A 13,691-nucleotide genomic window follows, 5' to 3' on the forward strand; every position below is an offset into this window, starting at 1 on the left:
CGTGAAGCTAGAGGATGTAAACAAAGAGTTAAAAATAAAATCAAATTTACGACGTAATTTTTTTCAAAGCATTTTTATGTAATCAGCGTATACCAAACTATTAGTTCCATAGAGCATAGTACACCAATAGCGGGACACCCTGTATATCGAATCTATACTATACTAGTGCTCCGCCCCGGCTTCGCTCGTGGTACATATTTCGCAATAAAAGGTAGCCTATGTCCTTTCTCGGGTATCAAAATATCTCCATACCAAATTTCATGCATATTGGTTCAGTAGTTTAGGCGTGATTGAGTAACAGACAGACAGACAGAGTTACTTTCGCATTAATAATATTAGTAAGGATTATCTAAAAGAATCCCTAGTTATTCCTTTATACTTTATGGCAACACTCGTCAACCACTTGACCGATTTGGTAAACACTTTTTTCCTGTTTATTTGTGTCAAGGTAAGGCTTTAAAGAAAAAGTAAAGTTACATGACCATTGGGAAATGGAGTGTTTTAAATTTCTACATTATAATTTCAAGTAAAAACGGGATAACTTGGTCAGCTATTCTATACAAAAGAATGTTTTGTCTCATTCTATCTTTTGACAAATACGTAGAGAATAATAGAAACAAAACATATATATGGTTAAATTGAAAATGTTTTATTAGTGAGCCTCTGAATATTAAAACAATAGAGGAAAAGATAAATTCTAGTTTCCATTTGTGTCTAGCTTTTTTAAGTAACCTATTTCTATTGTCAAATTTGACCGTCCATTTTTAGGGTTCCGTACCTCAAAAGGAAAAAACGGAACCCTTATAGGATCACTTTGTTGTCCGTCTGTCCGTCCGTCCGTCCGTCCGTCCGTCTGTCAAGACCCTTTTTCTCAGGAACGCGTGGAGGTATGAAGCTGAAATTTATATCAATTACTCAGGTCTACTGTCCCTTATAGCTGTGAAAAAATCAAACTTCTAAGTCAACGCAATCAAAAGATACAGCCGTTTATGCCGCAAATTTTCGACATTTGCAAGGGAATCAAAACCTACAGGGTGCTTCCCGTGAACTCAGAATCTTGAAATTTGGTACGAAGCAACGTCTTATAGCATAGATAAAGGAAAAATTACGAAAACCATAAATTGTACTTTGTAAACCTTGCAGGTTTGTACGGAACCCTCGGTGCGCGAGTCCGACTCGCACTTGGCCGGTTTTTTTATTCAGTAACCTTAACTATTTTAATCAATTTTATTGTCCCTATTATATGTTATAAATACTTATGATTCGAAGTTATTTTTCTACAAAAATGTTTTACCTACGTGTTTACAAAACTGTGCCCCGCAGTTTTACCCGCATTGCTTCGCTCCTATTTGTCTTAGCGCCATCAAACACAGCCCTTTAACTTTCCTCGACTAGGTTATCTAATACTGAATTTTTTTTCAAACCGGACCCGTATTACCTATGATTAGCATATTCAACCAAACAAACTTCAGCTTTATAATATTAGTATAGATAATTTCGCATTGCTAAATTACTATTATCATGCAACTATCATCAAACCCAGATCAATTTTATCAATACTCGACCGATATCACACACGAGCGAGTTTCAATTAATTAGAGATACCACAATGCATCCAGCGAACCGTTATATAACTATTACTGGAATATAATGTATTGACTAATGTACCATTTAAATGTGAAGTTTATTCATATAATATAATATTTTAGGGGTGAAAACAGAGCTATCTTCTTTATAATAAAAAAAGGGTCAGAAGTGAAACTTCTTTGGCAATATTCAAATATATCAAAATCGTCGCCTTACTTCATGACGTGACGGTATTGCCATGACGCGACTTTGAAAATTTTCTATCAACGCGCCTAAAGAAGTCTCACTTCAAAATTAATCGCCAAATGTGTCGCTCAGCGTATAACTCAAGATCGGCTCGAAAATTCAGCTAATTTTTTTACGTTTTTGTACAAGTTTTTGTAAAAGTTAGGAGAAAAAGGGGAAATAGACAGAACAACGTCTGCTGGGGCAGCTATTAAATAATATTAAATTAATAAGAAGTGAAAGAATGAGAAGTTCAGAAAAGAATTATGAATGAATTAACGAAATTAACCACACCCACCCTTTCGTTAAAAAATATCATCAAAATCAGTTCACACAGTCCAAAGTTCTGAGCTAACAAACAAGCCGAAAAAATAGTTGAATTGAGAACATCCTCCTTTTTTTAAGTCGGATTACGACACCATTGTCGCTTTGAATGCTAAAAAGTCTAATTTAGAGGAAGCGGAAATTGCTACTTCCTAATAAAAGCAGAAGATATTGTCTCTGATCAAAATATTTGTCCGTTTTTGACGTAAATTTTCACACATTATCATTATAACTACTAGCTTTCCGCCTGCGGCTTGGCCCGCTTAATAAATTCTATACAAAAACCTTCCTCTTGAATCACTCCATCTATTAAAAAATGCATCAAAATCCGTTGCGTAGTTTTAAATATTTAAGCATAAGTACATAGGGACAAAAGGACAGAGAAAGCGACATAGATGTCCTCTAATAGGTACATATAATAAATGCGAAAGTAAGTGTCTGTTTGTCTCTTTTCCATGCCTAAATCACTGATCCGATTTATGAGAAATTGTTTAACCAATTAAATATTATTAATTAATTAAAATATGGGTATCAAATTAAAGGGCTTGCTAAGAACAACTCAGAAAAATATGCGACGTAGCTATAAACCAATATGTCGGAGTAAGTCACTTGAATAAAAGCTAGATTTTTGCTTTAATTTTATTTAAAAACAAACACTGATAAGCCTTATCTTTCACCACGGCCATTTTAACTTAGTTACGGTTAATAGTACAAATAATAGCTATACACCGTGACTGTGTATAATCTGTTCCATTATTTTCTTTTATTACGTTCAGAAATAAGTTCAGAAACGTGCCTTTAGGGCAGTAAAATAATTTTTTATGGAACAGGAAAAGAATACGTGGATATAATTAAGTAATCGTATATTTTACTCCATCTTTTTTTTCATCCTGCTCATACTAATTGACCGCCAAGTGGTTGACGCGTGAGCGTAGAACCGAGGGGGGTTCGATTCCCGGTGGAGACGAAGAAAAATATGTCTCGGTCTGGCAGAACACAGAAAGCTGATCACCTGCTTGTCCCTAAAGAAAATCGAGTGGAACAGATGTATGCATAAATGCATAATGCATCTGCCCCTTACCCCACTAGGAGACATGGGACTTCTCTTTCATACTAATCTATACTTAATATTTTAAAGCTGAAGAGTGTTTGTTTGTTTATTTGAACGCGCTAATCTCAGGAACTACTGGTCCGATTTGAAAAAAAATTTCGGTGATTAGATAGCCCATTTATCGCGGAAGGCTATAGGCTTCACGCTAAGACCAATAGGAGCGGAGCACTGCGGGTAAAACCTCGGAGCACAGCTAGTTACTAATATTGCTACTGTATATCTGTCTGTTTGTCTGTTATACATCCGCGGCTAAACCGTACAACACAGATTTGTAATAAAAAAGAGGACTAAACATATAAGGAAAACTTGTATTTTCAGCATCTAAAGTGGTCAGAAAAATGTCGCAAGTTTTATCCGCGAATGAAACCGCGGGCTACAACTAGTATTGAAAAATCAATTTCAAACGCGTGGTATTAAACAGATTTTGATTACATTTTAAATACATATACCTGAAAATATCTCGATTCTATTTATACTTGGCAAAGGGCAAAGGTTATTATAGCAGAAATATAGCTGAAAGCTGAATAAATTGATGAAAACTTTGCACGTGTGGAACTGTCGCGTATTAATAGTTTTAAACGGGTTTAAATCGCGATTTATTCATCTATATATATTTAGGTATATTTAGTGTTATGTGTAAAAAAACGTTTATTAATATGGAACATTCGCAAAATTATAAACACATACTTAACTATGTTTATATAAAAGATTTAAAAACTAGTTATTCAACTTTACAAGTTATATCGCAGTTAGAAAGCTATCTTTTAGCAATATTTACTACATTTTTTGATAATCGGCTTCTTAGTGATAACTGATAAAGCTTGCAGTTTGTTAGTTTGAATGAGCTAATCTCAGGAACTACTGAACCGATTTCGAAAATTATTTCACAGTTGGATATAGGTATATGTACGTGATGCCTGAGTGCTATACCTAGTAAAAAACACGGTAACCAGAAACAGCTGGTCCGATTTGAAAAATTCTTTCGGTGTTAGATAGCCCATTTATCGAGGAAGGCTATAGACTATATCATCACACTAAGGCCAACAGGAGCGGAGCAACGCGGTTAAAACCGCAGGGCACAGCTAAGTAGTTCTTATAAAAAGATAACATAAACTAGTTGAGAATCGAACCTACTTTCCTCATCTTCTCTGCGCAAAACTGAAGGCCACTCAACTGCGTCTATCTGTTATCAATATTCTTCGTTGAGTACCTCTTCATGATTTAAATTTTACACGTTTATATAAGAATTTCGTAATATTATTTAAAAAAAACAGCTGTTCTAGATTACAAACTATTTTATAAGTTACTAGCTTTCCGCCCGCGGCTTCGCCCGCTTTGTCTAAAACATAATAAATTATATACTACCTACTTAAACCTTCCTCTTGAATCACTCTATAAAAAATCATAAAAAATCATCTATAAAAAAAACCGCATCAAAATCCGTTGCATAGTTTTAAAGATAATTTGGAAAATCCAAAAGTGCACGCCTCATAATTTTTTTTTAATAAATATTTATTAATTATTATTTTTGTTTATTTAATAACAATTAAACCACATCGAATCAGACCCTGAAAAATGAAAGGGTTCTATTCCTGAGCATACTCAAGCGTAAGAGAAAAAAAAAGACTCGATTAGTAAAGTATTTCGGTCGCTATCGTGTTAACAAGAAAAAGGATCCGCACATACAGACACACGGACGTCCAAGACAGAACTTTTTTAAACTGTTTTTTAACTAGTTTAAATAACAAAAATGACATCAAAAATATCATGAACGTTAAAAATAGTGTTTTTTCTTAATATGTGTGTGTATGTATTATCTTACAAGTGCAATGTATGATACATAAAGACATTTTAAGTTTGAAAAATCAGATGTTTTGCGCGAAGTGACAGTAGTACCCACCTCAACGCTTCGCTTATGAGGCGTGCAATAAGCATACATAGGGACATAGGGACAGAGAAAGCGACTTTGTTTTATACTATGTAGTGATAATTGAAAAGAATATTTACTGAAAAAATAATGTGTCACTGATTTAACATCTAATGATGAAATAAAAAATCGGTTGAGTAGTATTTTGTCTATCCCTACAAAAAGATAAAATACAAAAATCAAAACGTTTATGATAATAATATTAGTGTCGATACAAGCATATTATATTACTACAATTTTTTTTACAATAATAAGAACTCTATGTTTTAGTTAGGTTTACTATTAAATACCTAGCTTACTTAGCGATTTACCGCATGAATGCAATGAAATATTTCAATAGATAAATACCTACATGTAACAGCAAAAACAGAGTTTATTTATTAAAATTATATTTATAATTAACTACTCACACAACGCATAGGAAAAATAATAAAGAAATTCAAGTTTCATCCATAACAAAAATGGTTACTGCATTGTTCAGATAATAAACACGAAAATTCTTAATACAAAAAGTCTTCAACTTTAAAACAAAACATATACACACAGGTTATTCCTGTAGGTCTCGGAATCAATACTGCAGTATTCGCTAGCGTAACACTAAAAACACAAATAAAACTAAATTATTTCACGACCTTACCGAACGAAAAATCCTTATAACACAACACAACCTCACATAATTACTATCAAGCATAAAACGATACCCATAACGAACCACATAAAGCACAGATATAACGCAAAATACCGTTATTCGATACACAAAATGACCTTGGCCGAAAAGAAAAAAAATTTAGAAAAAAAAATCAAAATTGGAACAAAAATTTCAAAAAGCGAACGTGTTGCACTCGCGTGCCGCGCTGTATGTGTGACCGCCGAGTCTTGTAGCGAAATGTGCTCGGAAACTGCGGAATAGGCTTCTCTTTGTGTGATTAAAATTTATCGAGTTTAAGGTGCATCACACACGAACGTTCTTTTTATTAATTAGAAAACTTTCGTTCGGGATTTTAATTTGATCAAATGTGTGTTTTTTGTTAGTGTTAGTATTAGTTTACACATAAAAATTTGTGCTCTTAAAATAAGGCGTTTGATCACGTTCAGCAATGCATTATCACTGCAACGTAAAGGGTGGATTCGCTTTTAATAGAGCGTTCTATACGTGTAGAATTAACATAATCTGCTTGATGTGGGATTATTATAATTAATGAACATTTATATATTACGTGAAGGATATAATATTACTAGTTATCCACCCGTGGCTTCGCCCGTGTAGTCAAATGAAAACACGGTGATTTTCGGGATAAAACCTAACCTATGTCCTTCCTCAGGAGTCAAGATAGTTTAAGAAAACCTTTGTACCAAAATTTCATCCAAATTGGTTCAGTGGATTATAAGCGTGACGGAAAGACAGACAGAGTTACTTTCGCATTTATAATATTTGTAGGGATGTGTTGTATGAATAGGATACAATATTCGTAATACTTACTTTCATAGTAATTGTATATATCCATCTACTGTGATTACTATCCTTGTTAGTACAAGGATAGTAATCACAGTAGATGCTTGCTTCGGATAGAATTGGTTGCATAGTATGCAACCAATTCTATCCGAAGCATACGATTCCCTAGTGTCTCAAACGTATTGTATTTTGTAAAGAAACAGAATGTTTATCGACATTTGCAATCTTATTTTATAGCTACATTTAACTATGGAATGCGATGTCGTGATCGAAATAATATTTTCATACAAATGAGGTTTTTACGGTCTTTATGAGCGCATTTTGAAATGGTAATTTTAATAGACAACAATTTTGCTAGAAAATAAGAATATTTCAAAGCAAAAAGGTATTGTCTTTTATTAATTTAAATTTGTAGCAGATACATAATGTTTACGTAACGAATTTTGATTAGTCATGAACTTGATTTACTGCGACTTTGTGATAAATTCTGAAACATGATTGATTGACTAAACAAAAGCGTTTTTGGTACATTTACTGCTTAGTAAATTTGTAAAGAAATTGATGTAAGTAAGTACCTAATCATGAAAATGTATGAAAACATTTTATAGAAGATAAAAATCGCTATAAAGATGCCCAAGTTTCACCGCATATAAATTTTACGACTTTGCGTCATTTACTTTTTATTTAAGTTCTAATAGACATTAATGTTTTATGCTTTAAAGTCGATCTTTAAATTGTATACTTGTCTTATTATTTATCTTATTAAGGCTACCTTTGTAGACATCAAAGCATCTGAATATCGAGATACCTACATATATTTAAAAAATAATAAGTAACATTATAATAATTTATCATTTTTTGTTATTAAACACTCTACAAACATTTCACATACCTATAGTATGTATATAAAATACACACACATACAATGTACTTCATTCCAATATATTTTCTAGCACCGCAATAAAACCTGGCCTTGCCAAAATAAACGCAAGTTGATTGATGGATCAACAAACACAGTCACAGGTTCAAATACCACCACAGAGTAAATAGACTGAAATTCTCTAATATTTACTTTAAATTTGGACAATCTCTAATGTTTGCTTTAAATTTCGTCTTGGACAAGGTGAATACCCTTGACTTGTTAAGATAAGCACAATTAAGGATTCGCGCATAATAAACTATAATAGCAATGTAACTACCTAAATTTGACATTTCACTCAAAATATGTAGATATATTTAACCATCTATTACAAAAGAGAATGAATTTAAAGCTGCTGATGACTTACTTTCTTACTTGCTTCTTTGTGTATAGAAGACTTACAGAAGCTAGATGCCAAACTAGATTTTCGACGAAACCTATCTTCAATTAGCGCCTTACATAACCCTTTTCTTCATTCCTAAATGCCTTACAATGAGCCCCTTTCATAACTATTACCAAACCAGAATTACTCGAATCGATAGAGAAATGCGACACTCTTCCGTGAGGACACATTACACGACCTCGTCCTTATTACTGAAGACGACTCTTGTCAATTAATTTTGAAATAACAACAACAGAGTAACTTCTTGTATTATATTAGAAGCTTTCCGCCTACGTTTTACTTGTATGCATTTCACATTAAGTTTCCATATTCTACTCTCATGCTATATTCTAAAATCCATCAAAATCAATTCAGCAGTATTAGCGTGAATAAGAAAAACATACAAACCTACATACTCAATTAGACATTATTCTGGATAGCATTTTTGCCCAATTGAAAAATTGAAAAGTTTATTAACATTAAACTAATATCACATGTTAGAATAATTAATAATTATATACCTACTAGCGGTCCGCCCCGGCTTCGCCCGTGGTACCTACATGTTTAAACTATCCTATCTCTCAAGTTGGATCGAACTGCACATGGTTTGCGAATTTTATTATAAGTTAATGGTTTAGGAGTCCATTGAGGACAAACATTGTGACACGAGATTTATATATATATATACCTATCTTATGTACTGGACACATGTCTAAAAATGTCACCAGTTTAATCTATATCAAACACTTCAACAAGAGTCATAAGTAAACAACTATAATGCTAAGCAAATAAAAATGTCAGTGAAAATATTTTATCTACACTAATATAATAAAATGCGAATGTTTGAATGTATGAATGCTTGTAACCAATCTAGACGAATAATGAACGGATTTTAATGAAACTTAACGACACTAGACTAATGATTATGTACAAGAATAACAGATAAAGTTATAGAAAACCTATTCCAGGAAGTTTCAAAACCGCGGGGCGGTTATAGTCAATTAGTTGTGGAATAATTTATCTGGCACTTACATGCGTCATAACTCATAAGATACTAACACCTTTTCATAACCTTTATTTGCGGTTGGCGGTTACATTATTATCAATAACCAACCATAAATAAGGTATTTTACGAAATGACAGATTGGTTATCCTTATATTTTAAACAAGCACTGGAACTGCTGATATCATAGTATCTTTCAAACAATAAATAATAATCATGATTGAATTTATTTAAAAAAATGTGTGCGTGAACTAGTGTACACTGTACACACGTAAGAAGTGAAACTTATTTTTCAAAAAATAATTTATTATATGCAACTTTACAGAAATACGTCGAATCACGCGTGGTAGGGATAAGAAAAAGATGGCGCGTAACGGAAAAATGTCACGCGTAACGAAAAAATATTACACATATTTTTCTCCAACCCCGATAAAGAAGTTTCACTTCAAAAAATATTATTAAGATTTTTATTTTTTTCGTAAATAATCAAAACATGATTAGAAAAAAAAGCCGCTTCCACACAAACCTAACACCGCATTGCACTGCATCAATTACGATTGGACAAGCCAGATTGACCTATGTCCAGCGACATTCCAAATTGACATTTATTCCCCCTACATAAGGCCTAATTTCGCACAAACGATACATTTTTGCAATGACCTCCAAAATAAGCTTTATCACACAGGAAATAAAGTTCATTTTAGTTGTTATTTAATTAATGCATGTATGTCAAATCCAGTTAAGGCCTTTGAGAGGTGAACCAGTAAAAATCATGTGATATTAAATTATTGACGCCTTTCTATAGCCTTCCCCTTAATTGGAATATTAAAAAAAAATAAACAGCGGAAGGTTCAGTGGTTAGACACTTAATATTGCACTAGAGGGCGCGGGTTCTTATTACTAACTCGAACTAAAATTAACAATCACTATATAGTATAAAACAAAGTCGCTTTTCTGTCCCTATACCTATGTCCCTAATCCCTATATTGTATGCTTAAATCTTTAAAACTGCGCAACGAATTTTGATGCAATTTATTTTAATATGTAGATAGAGATTCTCGAGGAAGGTTAGTACATAATTTATTAGGTTAGTTTCACTATATTATAATTTATAAGGTTTTAGACAAAGCGGGCGAAGCAGCGGGCGGAAAGTTAGTTTATAATATTAAAAGAATTAGCTAAAAGCGGGCGAAGCCGCGGGCGAAAGCTAGTTTATCTATAAAAATAAACCCAATACTTTATTTCTAACCACTGCATACAAGAATATAAACTCACAAATTAATATTCAGTATTGGTAGCATTTTCATTACCAACGCTTTTGTTGTGAATAACACGCAATTTTTTCCGGCAGCCATGTTTGATTTCCGGATTGGAACGTATTATAAATGAAATACTAGTTAGTGTGTACGACTTTGTCTGCATTTTCTCGTTATTAATTTTATTTTTCACTTTGTGTATTCCTACAATTTTATTTACTTTACGTTTAAAAATAAATCAAATATGTAACTAGCAACGTCCGATTGTTATGGCATTGCACAAAGCATTTTGTTAAAATATACAAAATATTATATTATGTACATCCTAAATTACAATAATAACCAAAAATATAATTAATTTCTTTATCTATCCATCTCTTGCCTGCAATAAATCTCCGAAACGACTGCACTGATTTGAACAAAGAGAGGTATTATAAAAAAGTGTGTGTGCCGAGCACATGTGTCAGAAGTGAAACTTCTTTGGCAAGATTCAAAGATACCAAAATCGTCGCCTTACTCCATGACGTGACGTTTTCAAAAAGCAATTTTAATTTTCAAAAACAATTATTTAAGTAAATTAGAAAAAAATCAAACAAATAGACAGAGTCACATCCTTAATATTATCATGGGCTAATTTTTCAATCCTTGGTTAAAACTTATTCGTCGAATAATGTATAAAACTACCATTTTAAAAGTAATCTAATTGCCCGTATTTGACAGTCTACGTGACATTTTAATATTATCGTGTAATACTTTGTCGGACGGATAAGTTTTATCCAAGCATTGAAAAATCGGCCCCATATAAAATAATTTTACGCAAATAAACATCTCTTCAATTGAAATACCTACCTACGCAGTAAAATATAATAACATGAAAATGTAACATGGAAATTATTGACTCATTAATTTCGACTGTAACACGCCTACATTTATCTATATTTAAATTGTGAATAATTTATACGTTCATTTTGATTTATTTTACAAGTTAGATAAACTCTCGTGACTTTCCTTACATCTAAGTATAAGTAGAAGTAATAATATTAAGATGAAAAGTTTGTTTGTTTGTACGCGCTCATCTCAGGAACTACTGCACCTTACTCAAAAATATTCAAATATCTACGTAGTCCCTGAGAGCAATTAAGTAGGGTGATTGCGCTGGTTTTCGTCCAGTTATGGGAGTTGCCAACTTTGTGATGCGAAATAAATATATTGGAGCACCCTTCCTTAAACATATAATATTTTTATTTAGTCCTTATATAGTCTTCTTTAAGATGATATTAAGTGGAAATAAATCATTTTGATGTATCTTTTTATTTAAATTATTTTCTGCAAAAGTAGGGTATATGCTAGTTTTCGTCCAAAAAAACTGGTTTTCGTCCTAGTGTAAGCTAGTTTTCGACCACCGTGTAGAAAAAGGAGGGTAGGTCAATTATTAAGTTAAAAACCAATTACAGGTAAATATATATACTTTTATTTAATCAACATCACAATTTCTCACTACCTTACAGGTTTAGTTTTACTAATAATAATCAATATAACTAGTCAACACTGAGATCTATGTAGCACTTGGCAGTCCTTTATATGCGTTAGTGATGACTGTTTAATCATTCGTAATAAAGAAAGGAATGCGTTACTTACAATGTAAATGAATAAAGTAATAATTATAGGACTGAGAAATTACATCAAAAAACAGAAATATTCATTCTAGTACTTTTTTTATCAAATGAAACGTACTATATTAAACACAGCCATAATAATACGTTTTAGCTACTAAAATAAACTATACTATACCTTACTGAACATTGCATTATTGTCTTACTGATGATGCCTTTATTAAAGATTCTTCAGTGTACCTACGTAGCGTTTTTAGGGTTCCGTAGCCAAAATGGCAAAAACGGAACCCTTATAGTTTCGTCATGTCCGTCTGTCCGTCTGTCCGTCTGTCCGTCTGTCACAGCCGATTTACTCGGAAACTATAAGTACTACAGTGATGAAATTTGATGGGAATATGTGTTGTATGAACCGCTACAAAAATATGACACTAAATAGTAAAAAAAAGAATTGGGGGTGGGGCCCCCCATACATGTAACTGAGGGATGAAATTTTTTTTTTCGATGTACATACCCGTGTGGGGTATCAATGGAAAGGTCTTTTAAAATGATATAAAGTTTTCTAAAAAACATTTTTCTTAAAGTGAACGGTTTTTGAGATATCAGCTCTCAAAGTCGTAAAAAGTATGTCCCCCCCCCTCTATTTTTATAACTACGGGGTATAAAATTCTAAAAAAAATAGAGGTGATGCATGCTAATTAACTCTTTCAACGATTTTTGGTTTGATCAAAGTATCTCTTATAGTTTTTGAGATAGGTTGATTTAACTGTAATTTATTATATTTGCTGCTACGGAACCCTTTGTGCGCGAGCCCGACTCGCACTTGGCCGGTTTTATTATTTTTTTCTAGCTTTCTTAGACTCCTTCGAGGCCATCTAAAAACAATAAGATCTTTCTTAGGATACGTTGAGTAAGTAGAATAAAAAAATATTGCATTGGCAAAACAGACCTAGAATAAAAGATGATACTCAAGTGAATGATAATCACACAGTGTATTATGTCTAACCTACCCCCATTTATGCTACGAATAATTGACTCTACTTCACGTATGGAGAATGATACATGACTGAATGACAATAATATTAGGTACCTACAACACTCTGGCCCTCACCAATTATTTATAAGGAAGATACTGAAAAGAAAACTTTTCAATACGTAAAAAAGACGAAAAGTAATGCAAAAGAATAGCTATTTTTAATTTTTGTCCACTCCAATACTCATTCATGGACGAAAACTAAAACGTTTAAAGCTAAATTTAGTTTTCGTCCACTTCTTTAAATATTTTTTTATTTTGGCAGCACTGACAAAGCAGTGGACGGAAACCAAAAAATCTTAACTAATAGCAATAAAGATCACTTCGGGAGAAACTATTCAGTATTTTAAAGGTCCGATAGAGTAAAAAGAACCTAACAAATATTCACGTAGCTGTTTGAGTTTTCGTCCACTTGGACGAAAACCAAATATTTTGAAAATTTGGTAACCTAGTATCCGTCCACTTAATTTTTCGAAGAGTATTATAAAAAAAGTATTATAAACACTTCTAATTGCGTTTAATAGGCTTATAACTAAACATACATACCAAAAACATTACGTAAACTAGCTAAAACAGTGATTTAACTTACCATGAACTTTTCTCGCCGGCAAATTTTTCTCTCACGCGATGACATCTGCAAGGCACGGATGGGAAGCGGCCCCTTTTACGTTAATTTTTTGAACTCTCTTCTTGTCAAATCAAATTTTCATGTTGATAGTACTGTTGCTTACACATTATGGACCGTAAAAAGTGCAAACTTGCGTGGGAAGGTAGGTTTGTATTCAAGTTTTACGCACGTGATTGTAGCAGGTCAGTCAAATGGACGAAAACCGAAACTGGACGGCAAACCAGCGCAATTAC

The 13,691-nt window shown here is 32.7% G+C and overlaps 1 protein-coding gene across 4 annotated transcripts in view; it reads right to left on the minus strand.

Moving 5' to 3' along the window:
• Positions 1-13,691, minus strand: part of LOC149476161 (S-adenosylhomocysteine hydrolase-like protein 1) — a 32,307-nt gene that overhangs the window by 12,716 nt on the left and 5,900 nt on the right. The window contains exon 1 of one of the 4 annotated variants that reach the window (XM_089712231.1): positions 5,812-6,038. The exons of the other annotated variants lie outside the window; for them this stretch is intronic. Coding sequence (XP_089568357.1) covers positions 5,812-5,865 — 54 coding nt within the window. The 5' untranslated portion in view covers positions 5,866-6,038. Of the gene's footprint in view, positions 1-5,811; positions 6,039-13,691 lie in introns of those variants that run through there. 4 annotated transcript variants of the gene reach the window in all.

Source organism: Colias philodice, chromosome 28 (genome assembly GCF_061535455.1).
Source record: "Colias philodice isolate Cphi_HAF_F1 chromosome 28, ilColPhil1 Martin Lab GWU primary, whole genome shotgun sequence".
NCBI lineage: Eukaryota > Metazoa > Arthropoda > Insecta > Lepidoptera > Pieridae > Colias > Colias philodice.